This window comes from Aplysia californica, unplaced genomic scaffold, assembly GCF_000002075.1.
Source record: "Aplysia californica isolate F4 #8 unplaced genomic scaffold, AplCal3.0 scaffold00286, whole genome shotgun sequence".
In the NCBI taxonomy this organism is placed as follows: Eukaryota; Metazoa; Mollusca; class Gastropoda; order Aplysiida; family Aplysiidae; genus Aplysia; species Aplysia californica.
In genome coordinates this window covers 4578-24606 of record NW_004797556.1, presented here as the reverse complement: position 1 = coordinate 24606, position 20029 = coordinate 4578, and the positions used below count along the sequence as shown (strand labels likewise).

Below are 20029 nucleotides of genomic sequence, written 5' to 3'. Positions count from 1 at the left end.
CAAACAATAGATGATTATAATGTTGGGTGACTGCCAACCCAGCTTCTCAATTTTCCAAGGGAGGGACCTCATCCATTTTCCAGGGGCATGTTACATAACAATGACAGCATGTGCTTCATTTATATCTAATATAATATATATGATATATGTATATGTTTGTGAATACACACACACGCACACCACACACACACACATGTAGGTACAATATATCCAGTCAACAACATGTCAGTGTTGCACTGGGATCTTGTGTGACTTTGGTATTTCAGTCCTTTCTTACCTATATTTTCTCCTCCTCATATTAGCCTAAATAAACTATAGACCCTATTAAAAAATGAATCCTGTTTTGAGCCTGAGAAAAGACCTAGAACTAGAATATTGATTGTCAATAACCAGTCTGGGTGTCATGATTCATATAATAAACGTGAAGACGAAAACTATTGCTCAAACTCAAAGTAGAGTAATATCAGTGTAATAACTTTAATGGCTCAAGTAGACCTATTCAGTGCGAGAGGTGTAAGAACAGACTCTTACTCAACTTACTGGGGGAGGGCAAGATGCAGTGACACAGAAAATCTTCAAATCTTGAACAGAAAGCTAAAATATAGATATAATAAATTACAATCACCCCATCAAATGAAACGCGAACACTTTAGATAACAAGGCAAGACAGATCCCGATTCCACACAAGGCCTGCACCAACGAGCACTTTGCAGAGAGCTCTTATACAGTAGTAAGCTAGTTCTCAAAATATTAAATACTAAAAATTTGCTTCCAAGTTAAGTTTTTGACCTCTAGCGTTGCCTTCAGCCCCCCCCCCCCCAACCATCCCCTTCCCTGAGTGTATATTATTTTTTAAAAAGCAATATCCCCCCCCCCCCCCCCCCCCCCGCCATGCCAGAGTCCTATACTTCACAGCGCTCAGACCGCCGGTACTCACACTCACAGGTTCATTGACCGGTCACGATGGCGAACGTGACAAGATGCTTATATAACTTTCTTTTCTTTTCTTTTTTCACAAGTGACAGCAGAGGACACATTTTTAATATTGATTTATTTTCAAGGCGACACAGTGTTTGTAATGCACAACCTGCATGTTACAAATGTTGCGTTATCTATCACACTATTACCGGAAAATTTCTGGGTGGTAACGAAAGCGAAAGTATATCTTGATTCTTCCCGATAGAGCGTCGGTGTCACACATACACTTCTGCCTGCCGTCATAGTGGTTCAATTACGTTTCCTCTTCATTTTTACTTCATGATTCATCAACCATACTGTCTCGATAGCTACACTACTAATATTACACAGGCCCTATCCTTTCCCGACTTACCGACCCATCACAAAATTCCTGACTTTTTCCCGACATATCTAAAAATTCCCGACTTTTCCCCGATTTCCCGACCTGGTGGGGACCCTGTAGATATATTCATGTGCTCTTGAATTACTCATACGTTCCTTCACACCACATGCATACAAATACCAAGCAAACACTCAAACACAAAAGAGAACTTTTAAAATGGTGGAACACAACACAGTTACTATGATGTTCCCTCTTTGTTCTCAAATCTCTTTGTCTTTGTGGTGTAGAAAAACATTTGAAGGGTGTCTTTTTCCACAACTGGGATGGTCTTGAAATGACTTGCAACAGCCTGAAAAGCGATCAAGTCAAAGTCAATGAAAGAAAAAGATAAAAAATTACTGAAAAGAGGCTTTCATTTGTGTCACGACTCGGTGGAATCAGGTGCTCATCAATTTTTGGGCATGTATGTGGAGATATGGATATCATCTTACAGCTCGTTCACTTGTCTAGCTTTCAAAGAAATAAAAACAACCCATCTATCTTGAATAAAAGTCGAAATATTTGCGATTGAAGGAGGTGGGGGCCCTCTGGTTTTAAAGGTAAAATTAGTGAGAAAAAGGCCACAAAGGTATGGTAATTTCCATAGCTTAAGAGTCCTTGGAAACTGAAAATTTACATTTTTTGCACATTAAATCAACATTTTTCAGTAAAATCCACACAAATATATGTTTTTAAATTGACACAAAAGATGTTAAGCCATATATATTTCAAAGCAGACTCCTTTATTTACTTACAGGTTATGTAAGAGAGGGGAACAAGAAGACATAACCACACGACTGACCTGGAATAAACCATATCAAGTAGGCTATTTTAACAAGACACAAGATTTTGGTGTAGAAAGCTTTTGCGAGCATGACAAAATTTATGGGTCACAATACCTCACAACTTTCTCTGTCATTCATCCCACATCCTATACTTTGTTCTTTTCCAGTCCTCAAGCTTTTACCCATTTCTATAATTATAATAATCTGAGTGCTCTATATTGTATATTTTATTGTAGAAGTAAGTCCATTTCTTTTTCGAGGCGAAAGAAAATGACTCCCTCACATCATGATAAACTATTATTACACATGAAAAGAAAATCAATTTTTGTCACACATTTACTTAACACTCTCAACCCTCTGTACCGTAATATCAGTGTGACATCCAGGTCTTTAAAAAATGGCCTATGCTTACAGAAATAGAACACAAATGCAAAACAGCACACAGCTTAGACTCTGGATTAAAAATAGTAGCTTTAATGGCTGCAAACATGGCCATTCGATGACAACATACTGATTTTTTTCTGCACTATTTGTTGTGTTTGCGAAACATGATATGATCAACTGATGGAGCCAGCTCTTCAGCAAGGTGTTGACCAAATCTTACATCCCATCAAGTATTTCTCCAGCTGTCTGACACTGATTCACAGGAAGAGTTGAAAGAAAAAGAGTTACTTGAAAATCTGCCTATCACAACTGAGAAACTCACCCTGTAGGTCTATACCTTACAAAGTAAATTTGAAGATTAAGAAATAATTCAACACCTTTATTGTTCTTTTTCTGTTCTCTTTCATGTCAATTTTCATGGCTATATATGTACTGTACACTTTTGTTTTATTCCAGAAACTAGTAGGCCTATGACCCAAAAGAGACAAAGGAAACCACTCAAATCACATGTGACTACTTTAATAATAATAATAAAAGTACAACGTAGCCTGGGAGACTATAAGTGTATTCTTAACAACCTACAACACCCCCCCCCCCAAGTGAAGTTAAGGTGCACGTGATTCTAAACCCATGTTATGCCGCCGTCGCTCCACGAGATCCTGAATGTTATTGGTACTGTAGGCAGCATTTGCATTTGCTCTGCTACCTAGCACAGCACAGCGTTCTCAAGTAGGGGAGGATACTCACTACTCATGAGAACTAGGATTTGGATTTGGCACCTGAGCTTGGGAACACCTACTGGATCTGGAATTGGGTTTTGCTGTTATTCATTTCCGGTCAATCTGCCCATAACTGCTTTCCTTTATCAACACACAGACTTTCCAACCAAGCAACAACATGAAGATAGAAAGAAATAGTGAATGAAAGAAAGGAGGGAATTGGCACACACAGTTTGTTATCATGCCTAGTCAGATTTCGACTAATCTGTCAGTCAAAATGTATTGCCCACCAACCCACAATAAATGCATACGGGGATAATTGCCAGTTGCGGGAAAAGTGCAATCTGGCATACACTGGCAAGTCTGTAAAACATTAACTTATTGCCGAGAGAATTACTGTAAATATAGCCTTATGCTATTGCACTCTTTTACGGATGCAGTTGATAAGGATGGGGGAGCAAGTACCGAACTTTAAGAAAGTATAGATTTCCGTAAAAATACTGAAGATTGGAAGCACTGTAAAAAAAAAAACAGCTAAAAAAAGGCACCAATAGAAAGATCAGTTTTTATTGAAAAAAGATCTTCAGCATGGGATTATTTTGCATTGATCCTTCTGTAAAACTTGAAAAGTTGTTGACCTCAAAAGGGGAATAATACAGTATGGAGTTGAAGCCCTCAGCTAAGGTGTCCATGTTCATAATGGCTGGGACAGGGCTCCGAGTTTTTGTCCAAATAATGACAAATCCGCATTTTAGAGGCAATAAAATACTGATTTGTAATGATATCAGTCTTGACAAAAAGTAGGCTCTATAACCATGTTACTGTGATTGTCTTCTGTTAACATATAGAAGTTTGGAACACAAGATATTGTTTCATTGTCTGTCAAACATTGGCCTTACATCTCATTAGCAAATTTTGCGATACATGTACTTTGATTCTATCAAAACGGCTGCTATCTTACTTTTTTTCTTCAAAATTGACTGAGAGATAAAAGAATGGTACCAAAATTCTAAGGAGACACATGCGTTTCAAGTGGACCAGATTAATTTGCAGTACAGCTATGTTGAAAATTTGGTTTCCGTTACCTTCAAAAAGACAAAACTCAGTAAAAATAGTACAAATCATATCTACTACTTACGTCTGCCAATTGTGCCTTGCTGAGGCCAGGTCTTGTATTGAGTTTGTAGTGTCTTTTGTATCTTCGGAGTGTGTTCACTGGCATCTGATAAAAGTCAATCTGAAATTTGATGAAGACAATCAATAGATCTGCATGTGAGCCTCAACCAGATTGTCTGAAAATTTTGCGCACCCCCCCCCCAATTTTGTTGGTGTCATAAAGAAGGACTTCCGAGTAACGAGCGACAACTCCAACAAACACAATAAAGAAGAGACCTAACTCTAACCCTACCCCTAGGCCTACCCCAAAAACGAACCTGCAATGGGCCTCATGTAAAAAGACCAGCACAAGTCCAAAATTTAAAAAAATATTTAATTTAAAAACCACACTCCAAAACAAACAAGGAGCATAATAGGCATAATTATATGGCCTACATCTACATTGCTATAATAGAGTTTGATACAATAACACAATAGAATTGGAATACGAATCTTCCATATAGATCTAGAAATCTAAATATATCTAGATCTAGATCTAGATCTTGTAGAACAAGTGAATAGGAATAGGCCTTGAACTAGAAATCCGCACCCGATTCCGAACAGAGGAACTCAGCCAAGTCTAGATCTAGAACCTAAATAAATAAGCAAGTGGCTATTCTCCGGCGTGGCGCCGGTCAATAGATCAGAAGCTATTCTTCGGCGTCACGCCGCCGGTCTATTACTAATAATTTGTCGGCGCAGATTTGCACCTCTCTCATCTGTTTGTCTTGGAAAAAAATTCCCACAACTTTCCCACTCCATGCCACTTCCATTGATACAGACGATAGGTTTTCAGACACAAACTGCCCCAATTCCTCCAATTTAGAATTATGTTGGGTGCTAGAAGAAACGTGTTCACAACTATTGACGCAAGTTCATAACAAAGAGTGAGCAAAAGAAGGAGTCACATTTTCAACTGTTTACAAAAATGGAGATACAACAAGTCAAATAACTATTTTACCAATCTTTGTGTTAACCAAACTGTTTCCATAATGTCAGGAAAAGGAACGAGATTCCTGGGTCCACCCACCCCTCTTTCTACCCCAAAAGGAATGTAAACCCAAAATATTAGCTTTAAATGTTGAGAAACAATCAGAGATTCTCAGGGGATTTTTAATCATCATCAACATATATCCGTTTTAACATTTGTACAGGAGAGAAAACTTGGAATTTATAACATAAATTTATATATTATATCATTAACTACCTTTGAAAACTAGTAAAAGAGAAGAGTGTCCCAACTCCAGATCAGACAATCAATTTACTCACTCAAACATACCCTATGACTATGTTTGTAGTTCGTCTTATAGCCAATGCCCACTTTCCCCACCCTTGAGAGGCTAAAATTTTAATTCCACCCACCCACTATGTATTTCCAAATGGGGCCACTAAATAATGCCTGTCACAGCCTGAGAGATCCCCACAGCCCACCAAAATTATCAAATTGCCCACTAGTAGGCGATATTGCCCAGTTCAGCAAACACTGCTCAGTGAGGAAAGATTTCACTTGCAAACTAAAGAACCTCAAGTATGAGGACCCAGACTTTAAAAAATCTACAATCTGAGGAGTTGAGACAACTGCACATAAAAAAAGAAAAAGTTCTTGGGTTTGATGTGGAACACACAACAATTTTAATAATAAATAAGAAATGCCTTCCTTCTTGTATGGTCATTTGCCCCCCCCCCCCCTTTTTCTAATTTCCCAGGGAATCAGGCCTGATTTTATCACCTATGGGTGGCCCACTGGAAAGAACGAACACACTTATCAAAAACCTCTCCTTTCAACTTGTGAAGCCAATTTATTACCTCAACTGCTTCATCATCTCCATCTTGGAAGCCTTGATCATCCTCACTGTCCTTCCTCTTCCTCTTCGTCCTCACATTTTGGATTTGGGTCTTGTGATAGTCACAAATATAAATGTGGGGACTCTACACGTACACATGAAAGAAAAAGAAATATTTATGAGCACAGAGTAATATCATAAAGGCAGTAAGCATGAGATAAAAATCTTAGTAGCATCCATTCGACTCAGGTCCGTTCTCATGCTTTGTAAGATATTGACGTTCTCATCGGTCAATTCACAACCAAAAAAAATAGCACAGCAAAGCCCACCATAGCATCTTCAGTTCAAATCCCTACCCCCACCCCACTAATCCACCATTATTGCATAAATATTTCAAAAGTGAGGAAAGATTTATGCTCATAATATGGCATTCTTCTTTATAGTCTTGCAAACACAAGACACAGTAGAATTCTATCAAATCAATAAAGTTTGATCTCAAGCTCTACGAACTTCCAGTTTCTCAGGAAATTTTATACAATAAATTGTCAAAATTCCGCAATGTGTATGTTTTAACATAGTGACTATTCGAACTTGAGTCTGATTAAACAAATATTATATTCAGACTCTGAATCGAACTCAGCATGACATCACTTCCGACACAACGAAAAAGGGGTCTATAAGGCAGAGTATAGATCGGTGGATTTATACAACCGAATATTACACCCAGATTTCACGATATATGAGGCAATTACTACACAACTAGATCTACCCTTCTTCCTTAATATTTCTAGCATTTATGAAGAGTTTTTCGATTATAATGATAACAATTGAGACGTGAGCTTTAATACCCAGTTATTAAATCTATATAACTGGCCCTCCCTGCATCATTAGTCATTAGTATGAACGTACTGTTCAAGTTGAGTTGACCTTGTCGGGTGCAAAGTTAAATACAGTTGAACTGGCCATGATGGCCACCTGTATAATGCGGCCACCTGTACAAATGGCCACTTTCCATTTCCCCTCTTGCGTTTTTTCTATATAATTTAACTGTGTAATATGGTCACCTGTCCAACGCAGCCGCGGCCACCTTATTTTATCAACCCACGGTCAAATTTACTGTCCCTGTCAGACTATGCAATTGTGCGGCCCCTGTTTTTCTTGCATATTTCTGCAACATTTGCATAATTTCGGATTCCCCGCTTCTTTTTACTTTTTTTTTTTCATTTTTCATAAAACAATTATACTTTTACTGTCAAAAGAGCGAAGGATTTTTTCAACGAAAACAGAACTCTTTAATTTCGCAAAGAGCACAAAGTCCATAATTATCCATTTCCGGTAACTGGCCTACGCTAGTTGATGTTCACCTATTGGGGGATTGGGTCTGGTCGGGGCGGACGGCTAGCCAGATTGTGGGATGCAAAGCGGCTATCAGGGCACAAGCCGATCGCGCCCGACTTGCCGTCTCATAAACAAACACGTCTGTTTTTAGGCGACGAGTGGGGCGAACGCACCCGACCCAACCCGCAATGTTCACCGCATAACAAAGTGGAGACGGATAGAACTAGATCTAAATTTTTAAAAAATAATACAGCAGCGACCAAGACATCAGCAAATGAACATCAACGACAATTTATCAACACAACACACTGTTTCTGGTCTATTTTCAGGAATTGTCAGTTTTGGGAGGTTTTTTTTTTTTATTGATCAGCACATTGTCTATCAGCACATCACCACTACTATTACTATGTTACAGTTGTTTTATTCGTTTGTCAGCGTATCTGTCAGCACCCCAACACATTAAAAATAATAATACTTTGCCTTTATTTGGTGTGTTGGTCTGGTCCGGATGTTTTTTTAATTTTTACATCTTTTTTTCCTCTGTACAGCTGAAAGTTACAGAGATGTTTTGAGGTAGTTTTTTTCGGACTGATGTGTATTGTTTTCTTTCCAAAAATAAACAAAAAATTACGATACTGATATAGGCTAATATAATGTTCTGTTTTCAATTCTTCTGTACTTAAGACATGAAAATTTCTGTTGACAAAGTGCAAAACATGTCATGAATGGTGTTACGGTAACTTGCATATAATTTTGCATTTGTCTCGAATAATTTGGCCATCTAAATTTGCATAATTTTGCAGGGACAGTCGTGGTCACTCAATGCCTGATGCTTTGTCATAAATTTTGAATCGGCCCCTGACCCTGTGGATGGGCTGTCTGGATCCATTCACCTGTCGTTATTGTTAGTCCCTCCAACGAATGTATTATATTTATCCAAGTTTGTTAGACTATTAGATTGCTTTTATCAATATACAGAAGGGAAACAATAAATCCTGGATTGTTGGTCCCTATATTAACATGTTGAATTATGTCCCTGTAATTGTACTTTTATTTATCTACCCTCACAACAAAGATTGTCTGATCTTAGTGATCTTTACTCACTCCTCCTTCCTGTTTCAATCACATGTACTCATGCTCATTATGATTTATTTTAGTCTTGTCAGTGAAGCCAGAGAGGGCAGACCTCATATTATTTTCATCATTAAATTACCCTTCTTCATTTAGAAACGGAGTTCTTATTTTTGCTTTATTATATACAATAATGGCAAACAACCCCAGTGCAACAGGTTATGGGCCCAGTACCACCAGAACTCTGAGAATTTCATTTGAAGGAGATGAAAGGAATTTTTCCCTCTGGGAAACCAAGTTTTTGGGATTCATGAGAATTAGAAATCTACACTCAGTTTTTAAAGACTTGGATAAAGACGATCTCCCAGTAGACGACAACAAGAACGAGGAAGCCTTCGCCGAACTAGTCCAGGTGCTGGACGACAGGTCTCTATCGTTAATCATCAGAGACGCAAAAGACGATGGTCGCAAAGCTTTACAAATTCTGCGTAACCACTACAGGCCGACAGGAAAGCCGAGAGTCATAACTCTCTACACACAACTGACTTCGCTCGTCAAGAACAAGCACGAATCCATGACGGACTACATCATCCGTGCCGAGACAGCTGCCTCATGTCTGAGGGACGCCGGAGAAGTGATCTCTGACAGCCTGCTCGTCGCGATGGTCCTGAAAGGCTTGCCCAGTGGATACCAACCTTTCGTCACCGTAATGACACAACGGGACAAGACTCTGACATTTTCAGAATTCAAAGTCGCACTTCGAAATCACGAAGACACCGATGAGATCAGCCGACGACAACCACCACAGACGAGTTCGTCAACAAACGTGATGTCATTTAATCACAAACGATGGTGTCATCGATGCAAATCGCCGACACACGACACCAGCTTCTGCAGGAGGATGCAACCACCAACGTCTTCGAACTGCCAGCCTCGCACAGGTGAGACATTACAAAAACATTTTAAACAGAAGTGGTGTGAAATTTGTAGAAACAAAACACATTCAACAGGCGATTGTAGGAAGCTCTTGAAACTTAGAAAAGTGAAAGAAACAAGTGAAAGTGAAGACTCAGAACACTATACATTCTGTGTGGACCAAAGAGTAACAACGGATAATTCTGTAAACTTCGGAAAATTACTCGTGGACAGTGGTGCCAGCGTACATATCGTGAACGACGAAAGTAAGTTCAAACGTTTTAATAATAATTTTAAGTCGTCGAACCACATCATTGAACTCGCTGACGGCACCCGCAACAGAAGCCTTGTTTTAGGGCAGGGGGACGCAGAAATTGACATTTGTGATTCAAAAGGAAAGCTGTGCTCCATCACTCTCAAGGATGCGTTATACGTTCCATCGTTTGCCCAGAACATCTTTTCTGTGACAGCCGCAACAGAGAAAGGGGCTACGATCATCTTTACAGAAAATTCCGGGAAGCTTTACCCAAAGGACAGCTCAACATGTCTAGACATCTACAAAGAAGGAAAGCTATACTACTTGAACAGTTTACAACACACCACCAAGGTTTCCAGGAGATCGCTGAAGCAGTGGCATGAAGCCCTAGGCCACTGTAACACCCAGGACATTCTGAAACTGGAAGGTAAAGTTGAAGGTATGGTCATTACCAATAAGACTGATAACTTTAAATGTGAAGTGTGCCCCCAAGCAAAAATGACTCGACTCTAGGAGCAGAGTTCTAGATATCAGTGCTAGTGCACCTTTTGAACTTGTCCATATTGATTTATCAGGACCTATTGACCCTAAAAGTATTGATGGGCACAAATATGCATTGGTTTGTATTGATAGTTTTTCTAACCTAACTTGTGTTTATTTTCTAAAGCACAAAAGTGATGCATGTGATGCTTTCAAACAATACATTGCTGATATTGTACCTTATGGCTCTATCAAATCAGTTAGAAGTGATCAAGGGGGGGAATTCATTTCAGATAAATTTACCTCTATGTTGATCCAAAATAAAATTCGCCATGAGAGAAGTGCACCTTACTGTCAGCATCAAAACGGCAAAGCCGAAAGGGCATGGCGAACATTATTTGACATGGCAAGATGTTTACTTGTGCAATCTGGTTTGCCCAAAAATCTGTGGACATATGCTGTTCTGACAGCTGCATATATCCGCAACAGGTGCTTCAATAAGAAAATTGAAAGCACTCCTTTTCAACACATTATTGGCAAGAGACCCAACATAGCTAACATGCAAACATTTGGCTCTACATGTTTCTGTTTGGTCCAAAACCCCAAGAAACTTGACAGTAGAAGTGTGAAGGGCATATTCCTAGGGTATGACAGAAGAAGCCCTGCTTATCTGATCTACTTCCCTGAAACACTAGAAGTTAAGAAGATCAGATGTGTTCAATTTCACAATGTTGACTCTGAGAAACCTGACTCTGTTGAAATTCCTTTTGAAGACTATATTCAGGACAAAAACACGCCTGATGAAACCCAAAAGAAAACTAACCCAACTGTAACAGTTGAAGAAAATAAAACAACCCAACAAAGTCAGAGTTCTCAAGAGGCTACAGAAGGTTTAGGGAAAAGAAACAGAATCCCACCTAAGTATCTTGATGACTATATTGTTACAAATGACCATGATGATTGTGATGAAAATGATTTTTTGAATAGCACTTTCTTACACTACTGCTACAACAATGTACATCACATACCTACTTGCTACAATAATGCCATATCATGTGATGAGGCTAATAAGTGGCAAAAGGCCATGGACACCGAGATGTGTGCTTTGGAAGAGAATGACACCTTTGAGTGTACAACAATACCTCCAGGCAGGAAAGCAGTGGGAGGGGAAGATGGGTGTTCTAGTAGTAGTAGTATAAGGTTTTACGGCGCTCTGATGGCTGTTCTAGTAGTAGTAGTATAAGGTTTTACGGCGCTCTGATGGCTGTTCTAGTAGTAGTAGTATAAGGTTTTACGGCGCTCTGATGGCTGTTCTAGTAGTAGTAGTATAAGGTTTTACGGCGCTCTGATGGCTGTTCAATGTACAGTCCAACCCTAATGGGGAAGAAACTTATAAAGCCAGACATGTGGCAAAGGGCTTTTCTCAAATCCCAGACATAGATTTTCAAGAAACATTCTCTCCTACGGCACGCATTACGTCTGTCCGGACGCTAGTTCAATGTACAGTCCAAAATGACCAAATGATCCATCAAATGGATGTTAAAACTGCCTATCTCAATGCACCAATTGACTGCGAACTGTATGTAGAACAACCTGAGGGTTATGTGAAAACCAATGGACAAGGTGAAAAACTTGTCTGGAGATTAAAGAAATCTCTCTATGGTTTGAAACAGAGTGGAAGAAACTGGAACAATCTTCTCCACGAACACTTGATAGCTGATGGCTTTGCACAATCATTAGTTGACACATGTGTTTATGTCAAAGATTCAGATAATACAAATGAAATGTGTATTGTCCTTGTGTGGGTAGATGATATTTTGCTTGTAACCAAAAATGATGCAGCCATGACAAACATGATGAATCTAGATCTAAGTAATTTCACACTGAATTGTGATAATCAAGGAGCTATCGCTCTGTCAAAAAATCCTGTTCAGCACCAGAGGTCTAAACACATAGACATACGCTACCACTTTATCCGAGATGAAATCTCAAAAGGTCTAATGAAAGTGCAGTATGTACCCTCTGAAGACAATCTGGCAGATGTTTTCACAAAGCCTGTACCTCGGGTTAAGGTGCAGAAATTCAAAGCCCTGCTCATGGGCGACTAAATATTGACATCCAATGAGGATCAGAGACCCATGACACAATGAATTAAAATATGGAGTGAAATGTCTTAATTAAGATAACTAAGACTATGATTGATATATCTAGATCTAGATATGAACCTATGCCATATAGGCTTAGACTATCTATGCTATGACATGATGAATGAGTCTATGACTAGAGTCAGATATGATTTTATACATGTTGTCATTGATATCTTCTAGACAAAGTCTAGATTATCATCTATCATTGTTGTTCTATTTATCATTGTTCTATCTATTATATCTATCACTGCCATATCACTCACTGTATATCATTACGATTGTTGCCTTGTAAACTTCAATGATGTTTATCAGATTCAGCATGCAACAAGCAGAGTTCATAACTGTAACCATTAACTTGAATTGTAGACTTTGCCTTGTAGTTGTAGTATTTAGCAGTCAGATTATGCTAGATTTTGTTATAATCCTTCATTTATACGGTCCAATAGTCAAATGACTTTTGAGTTTGTTAAATCGGACCTAACAAGTTCCAAGAATCGTACAGTTATCAATGTGCATGTTAGTATATTTGTATTACTACATTATGAATTTGTTTAATCCTAACAACTCAGGATTTAAGTGGGGGTGTTAGACTATTAGATTGCTTTTATCAATATACAGAAGGGAAACAATAAATCCTGGATTGTTGGTCCCTATATTAACATGTTGAATTATGTCCCTGTAATTGTACTTTTATTTATCTACCCTCACAACAAAGATTGTCTGATCTTAGTGATCTTTACTCACTCCTCCTTCCTGTTTCAATCACATGTACTCATGCTCATTATGATTTATTTTAGTCTTGTCAGTGAAGCCAGAGAGGGCAGACCTCATATTATTTTCATCATTAAATTACCCTTCTTCATTTAGAAACGGAGTTCTTATTTTTGCTTTATTATATACAATAATGGCAAACAACCCCAGTGCAATGAGAAGGCCAAAATCTAACAATAAATTTTCAACTACTGGTGAGGGAAGTGTGTGATCTGTCATAACCTATACGCCCCGCCCACAACCCATGCACAAATCGTATATGAGGTGACTGGTCACTGTTTTGTTTACCTAATCTGTAATAAAGAAACAATTGGGTGTTGACAGAAGCGCCGCTCGTTCTCTGAGTGGTGGTGACCCGAGTGTTTGTTTTACAATGGCACTCGGTCTTCATCATCTTACTTACAAAATGTTTTGTTTATTTCACCCTTGCAAAAAATCAGCAACAAAAAGAAAGCCAAACAAAAAGCAACACAAAAAATCCGTTCTAACACCACCTCCTCCCCTCCGTTAAAAAAAAAAAAAAAACGCTTTTGAATAACCCTTACGACAGTCTAAAGCCTGAGATCAGCCCCGGTTTGGACCTCAGAAGAGAATGCTTTGTTTTCTTCATTTTGATCAGTCCTGCCTAAGACAGCCACCTGTGTTATAATACGGCCATTTTTCTCCTTGACAATGGGTGGCCATTTTACACAGGTTTGACTGTATGTCGACCAATGAGATCACACACAGCGATCCCCCACTCTTGGCTTGCTGGGGGAAAAGGTGTTGGGAAGAGGCCACGGCTGTTGGTTTTGAGCGATGTGATTTAAAAAAAATTAATTACAGAAAAACTATAACACACAACAAAATGAAATTTAACATGTGGAAAGACAAATGCTGTGAAGTAACGCTGATGCTGTAGTGGTGGTGGAAGTAATCATGACGTTGTTGACTGGTAGTGGTGCCTGGAGCCGGTTACCGTGTAGGTAAACCCTGAGTTGTCGGTTACCGTGTACGTAGACACTGCCCTTGGGCAATAAGAGTGCAGTCTTTTGACGTTTGACACATTTACACAGTCCAAGTAAGTAATTCTAGTTCTAATTCTGGTTTTACGAAAAATCACCGGACCACAGTAATATCATGTAACCTCCGTACACTCACATAACTCACACAGAAGCTGAGTCCGAATAAATAAAACATTTTTTTCGGACCTGAGTCTGACGAATAGATAAACCCATTTTCGGGCTAGAGTCCAAATAACTTAAAAGTCTGATCAGACTCGAGTCCGAATAGAGGTGAATATGATTTAAATATTTAAATGTGCATGATGTGTGTTACAAGAAAAAATTTTGAACCCGTAAATCTGTTCAGCGTGCTTGACTGCACTCAACTTAAACCTAAATATGAGTAAAGTACAGAAACATAATCAAAATTCTTAACTACTTTTACCATTTCATCTCTTGACAGTTTCAACTTGCGAGCTTGGTTCTGTATCCTTTTGCTGTAGCTTGCATTCCCAGCTTGTCTTTGACACTTTTCATTGTTGTCAATGAGGCAACAGACCTGGTCATGCCCTGACCGACTGTCATCTTCAGTGCTAAAACCCCCATTTGTGCTGTTGATAAAATTATTACAAATTAAATATATTTCTATTAGCAAAGGGCCATCAATAAAGATTATAATGTACTAATTGATAATTTTTAAATGTTTAAAGTATAGGGTGGACAAATTTTAAGAGAGAATGAGACGTAGGTATGGACTAAAAGAGCCAGCCTTGTTTGAAGGAGAGTTGACTTCACTTAGTAATGTGATTTGAACATCAATTTGAAGATACATCGACAAAATTAAGTCCAGTCTCAAGACAATGCGCATTCACATTATAAAAGAAAGACATGAAATTACAGCGAGCACCTAGCACACCTTTGTGATTGGCCCAAATACAAATGACGTACTTCCGCCATCTAATTTTGCCGTCATCCGGGGAAGCCTCGCCAGTTGACTAGATCTCACCATGGCGGGCCGCCTTGCCATTCAGCGTGCAATGGGTATGGATGCCAGTGTTTAAACAGCCCGATTTCTTGCAAACCGACTTCCTGAATTTTTACATTCCTGCATGTTGTTTGCCTGAAGCCGTAGTGCTTTCTTTCCCCTAGTTCCATACATCAAAGGCTTATCACATGAAGTACAGTAGCACTCTCCTGAAATGGAAACCTTACACCAATCAGCGCAGAGAATGGAACGCCTTTGTTGCATTTTTACATCGAACCAGTGCTAATTCCATTGATTTCTCAGACCAGCTTCACACGTTTTTAAAGCTTTTGAACCAGTTTTCTCAAGAAAATGATGCTCAATTGACTTCATTTTGCAGCGATTTGGTCGAGATCTAGGTCTAGGTCTGGTGGGCTGAAACGGGCAGACGTCATCTGTTCAGCCTGGTCGCTCTGGTCCACGAAACAAAGACTTACTCTCTTCTCTTACCAACTTCAAACGTCGAAAATGTCGATCCTATGCAAAAAATTCCACTAGTTTCAGTATGGAAATACATTAAAGAAATAAACTAGTTTTTTTAAACATGAGCTGTTTGTCACTGCAGAAAAGATCTAGATAGATTTCTAATACTAATGCTTCTCTTTGACAGTTAGATTCACATCAACACGATCACTTTAGTAAACAAAACCACTGGAAGCCAGGCCGGAAACATGAAGTGGGAGTCCAGCTTCTGGTCACGTCCGTGCAAACATTATTTTGCGTCGCAAAACTCGCAATCGATCGATGCCAGTGAGATTCCGGCAAAGCTTGTTCGGACCATTCGAAATTCCGGTTTGCCTACAAAATCCGACGATCTGACATCAATGGTGATGGGTTACGTCACTAGGTTTCATCGCCGACTGCTTGGGCTGTGTGTGCGCGTGCATGTGTTTGGGTGTGTACAACTTTGAGGAGAAGGTAAATTTATGGAACGAGAATTGCTGAGATTGTTTATAAAACAGAACACAAATTAATACACAAGAAAAAAACAACACGCCGAGATCTAGTCAACAGTTACTGGCGAGGGGAACCCAAGCCAAAGAATCTTGAGGGAAACCCTGGAAAACGACAAAAATAGATGGTGGAAAAACGTCATCTATATTTGGACCAATCACAGAGGTGTGCTAGGTGCTCGTTGACATGGTATAGATAATAGCTTCATGTAAAAGATAGTTCAGTATTAGACGTCTGGTACAGGATGCCGTATCGTATACACTTTTGTCTGCAAGAAAAAAAAAGGCCAAAGAACCTTTATAACATCAGAACAGTGATGCCAAATTTACATATTGTCATATAAAGTAGGTAGCGTAAACACGGCCTCGCGGCCTTCCGACCGCGTGGTATCGCTGTTTCTTTGCTCTTTCGCTATGAAACACCAAATGCCATACACCTAGTAAAAGTTCAGCTTTTCTTCATTACAATGTTGTAAGTTGTTTATATGTTCGATTATTAGGAGCTGGAGAATCGCCGACGAAAGCGAAGCCCCTCGCGGTCAGAGTGCATGGTCGGCCGGTTGAAAAATTGACATGCGTGCATTCAAACACTTCGCGGAACGAGGGATGATTAAATACCGTCTTTTCTGTTTCATTGGCAGAGAACTGTAGAGCTTTAAACGGGCTTTCCCGTGATACATATTTGGCCTTTGGCGTCTAAATATAAAGCTTTTAAAAATACTGTCAAAATGTTTAAAAACCACTTTTTACACAAAATATGTAAAATACCGGCTTAAAAGTTTAAAAGATCACTTCATTTCCTATCAGAATAAAGTAATCAGCTTGGAATTATTTTTCATCAATCCTTCCGCGAGACTCGGAAAGCATGTGACCTCGCACGCGGGGTACACTACAGTATAGAGCCGACTCGCTCGCTGCTGGGGCCAGTGCGGCGCCAGCCGGGTTAAAGTTCAGTGTTTTTGTCGAAATAAAGACAGATTATCGTGTTTGAGGCGACAAATACTGATTTGTAATGATCTCACAGTCTTGAAAACAATTAGGCTCCATATATTGGCGATTTTGTAGTTTTGTTCGTTAAAGTCAAGAGTAGGGGGGTTTCAAGGCCCCACTGACCTAACAAAAATATGGAGATGTCTTGCAGTTAGGTTGCATCCCTGCTCTTTGTGTAGCCTAATTCAAATAGTATTTGGTCATCAAGACTTCTGGATTTCTTCTCTGGACGTAAACAAATGGATCGTGGACTTTAACGAACGGAACTACAAGATCACCCATATATTTGTTATAGTGATTGTACTCTGTTAATGTGGAGATGTTTAGTGCTCTTGGTACTCTTTTATTGTCTGTCAAATATGGGGTTGCAGCCAGTGACTGACTTTAACAAATTTGATCAAATTTTAAACAACTATCATTTTCTTAAAAATTGACTGAGAGGTTAAAGAATGGTACCAAAATGCCCAGAGGATATAGGCCTTTCAAATGGAACAGATAAATCTGGCATACAACTACTTTGAAAATTCAGTTTCTGGCACATATATATAAAGGCCTTCGTGTACATCTAATTATCATCACGTGTTTGTCTTGTCAAGTGCCTCTGACTGCTTTAAGAAACACATGATTTGGGGTGGATAAACGTGCAAACAAATTGAAACAAAATCCAAAAACATAACACTCTGATAGGAAACTGACAGTCTAGGCCAAAGACTTGAATGCTCACTAATTTTTGGAACAGTACACACGTTGCAGCTTCAGTTACATACAGTGGAAACCATATATAACAGGCCCGGTAATAACAGGGATCCGGTAATAACAGGGATTTTTTAAATCCCTGATTTTTCCTACTCTTTGTCTCTATTAAAAGTTATCGGCAATAACAGGGCCTCATCGGAGCCCAACCGGTTATAGCAGGGACAAAGGCTCGTTAACAATGTGTAAAAAGTAAGAGAGAGAGAGAGAGAGAGAGAGAGAGAGAGAGAGAGAGAGAGAGAGAGAGTAACGAAGTGATGGAGCAAGCCCATGCAAGCCATGTCACTGCAAGCACACGCAGCCTGTGAAGCGAGAGAGGGCTGCGGTGTGCTGCAGACTGCAGACCTCGATCTAGCCCGAAACCTAGCAACACGCACGCGTAATGTGTCTACTGTCACCAACGATGTCAAGCGCTAGAGAAAATGCCTTTCAATTGACCCCCCCCCCCAAAAAAAAACCCACGAAATAATCCAGGCAGTTGGCAAAAAGCAAGCTCCACTGGGAGAGATTTGTCGTCAGTTCGGCATTCCATAAGGGTTGATTCACACCATTATCAAGGACAGAGAGAAGATAGTGACAGCATACTCCAATAGAAAGTTTGCTCTGAATCGAAAGAAGATGAGATTATGTGGACCAAGCTTTTCTGATGTGGTTTAATGAGGCAAGGAGAAAGTTGGAGCCAAAACCCCTGTTCGTGGGTACTTGTGGCAAAGGAAAGTACCCATGAATAAGTACAGCTGGATTAGTCCACAAATGCTTACTTTCCTTGCATTTCTGATTTAACAGGGATCGGATATAACAGGACATTTTCTCTACTCCCACCATCCCTGTTATATCAGGTTTCCACTGTAACTCCATTCAAAGCTTTGCTGATTATTTTAACTCTTACTACTATTTCATGAACGGAATCAACGGAGTGTCTACGTACTCAGTAACCGGGCACCTAGTCTCAAATATATCTACGTAAACGTTGACCGGGCACCTAGTCTCACCATCTATGTACACGGTAAACCGGAATGAAAATAAAATCAATATTTTGTCTTGTGCTGTCACTTCCTGAAAAAAAAGAAAGTCATACAAGCGTCTTGTCGGGCTCGCCATCGTGACCAGTCAGTGAATCTGAGAGTGCGTAACACATTGTGAGCACCGGTTGGGGGTCACTAAAGTTCATTCAAAGCCTATGTGCTGCGAAGTATAGAGGGCACCGGAAAGGGGGGATTATTGATTTTTTTTAAAGGTACAGTCGGGGGAGGGGTGGGGATGAAGGCAACACCGGAAGACAAAAACTGAACTTGGAGTTCTGAACTGCCCGGTTACCGTGTACGTGACACTGAGACAACGTGCCCGGTTGCCGGTTACCATTATGTGTAGATATTGAGGCTACATGCCCGGTTACCATGTAGGCCTACATAGTACAAGACACTGAGACTACATGCCCGGTTGCCGGTTACCTTGAATGTAGACACTGAGGCTAGGTGCCCGGTTACCGTGTACGTAGACACTCCGTTTCATGAATGAATATGAACAAACTTCACTTCAGAGTAGGTCACCACGTGTATAGAGTATGGAAGGCCATAGAGTATTATAAGGCCTAGATCGCGAGAATTTACCTGTTGCTACAGCCAGAGTCATTGACAACATCTACAACCTCTGGAGGAGGAAGATCAGGTTCAAATTGAGATCGAAAGCGATTCGGCAAAGATTCTCTGCTGGTCCTCATGTTGCTGGTGTGGTAGACTATACTCACAACAAAAAACTCTAAAAAGGCTAGTCAAGCCCTGCTATGAATTAACATTTTTTATTTTTAAAAAAGAAAGGAAATGATAAAGCTGTAATACAAGCGTCATGACATGAGGCTCAACTCAGAAGGCCAAACAAGACCAACATGTTGTTGTTGGGCCTAAACCTAAGGCCCTGCGTGACAGGTCTTAGGTCTTAGTCTAAGACATCACTAGATATATGAGCAATTGCCAAAACGTGAGACTCTCTTGAGACTCAGTGGTTCCAAAATTTTTTTCTTACCAATTTGACTCCCTTTTTCTGTCAGTCACAGATTGACATTTAGTGCTCATATTCCCAGATTATCAGAGCAAGGAGATGTGGGATTTTGGAGATATGGGTCTATTGGTTCGTCAACAACTGTATTTCTTGTATGTAACAGTGATGACAAAAACAGATAAGC

General features: G+C 39.7%; 1 protein-coding gene across 1 annotated transcript; it reads right to left on the bottom strand.

The window, feature by feature from the left end:
- Positions 1-1240: 1240 nt before the first annotated feature.
- On the bottom strand, positions 1241-14738 carry LOC101862957 (histone deacetylase complex subunit SAP30 homolog; the record flags this gene model as incomplete). The annotated part of the gene is given in 4 exon segments (XM_013084332.2): positions 1241-1649; positions 4366-4464; positions 6189-6311; positions 14573-14738. Coding segments are annotated over 4 exon segments (499 nt in total), but the record flags the coding sequence as incomplete, so codon positions are not given.
- Positions 14739-20029: the final 5291 nt, after the last annotated feature.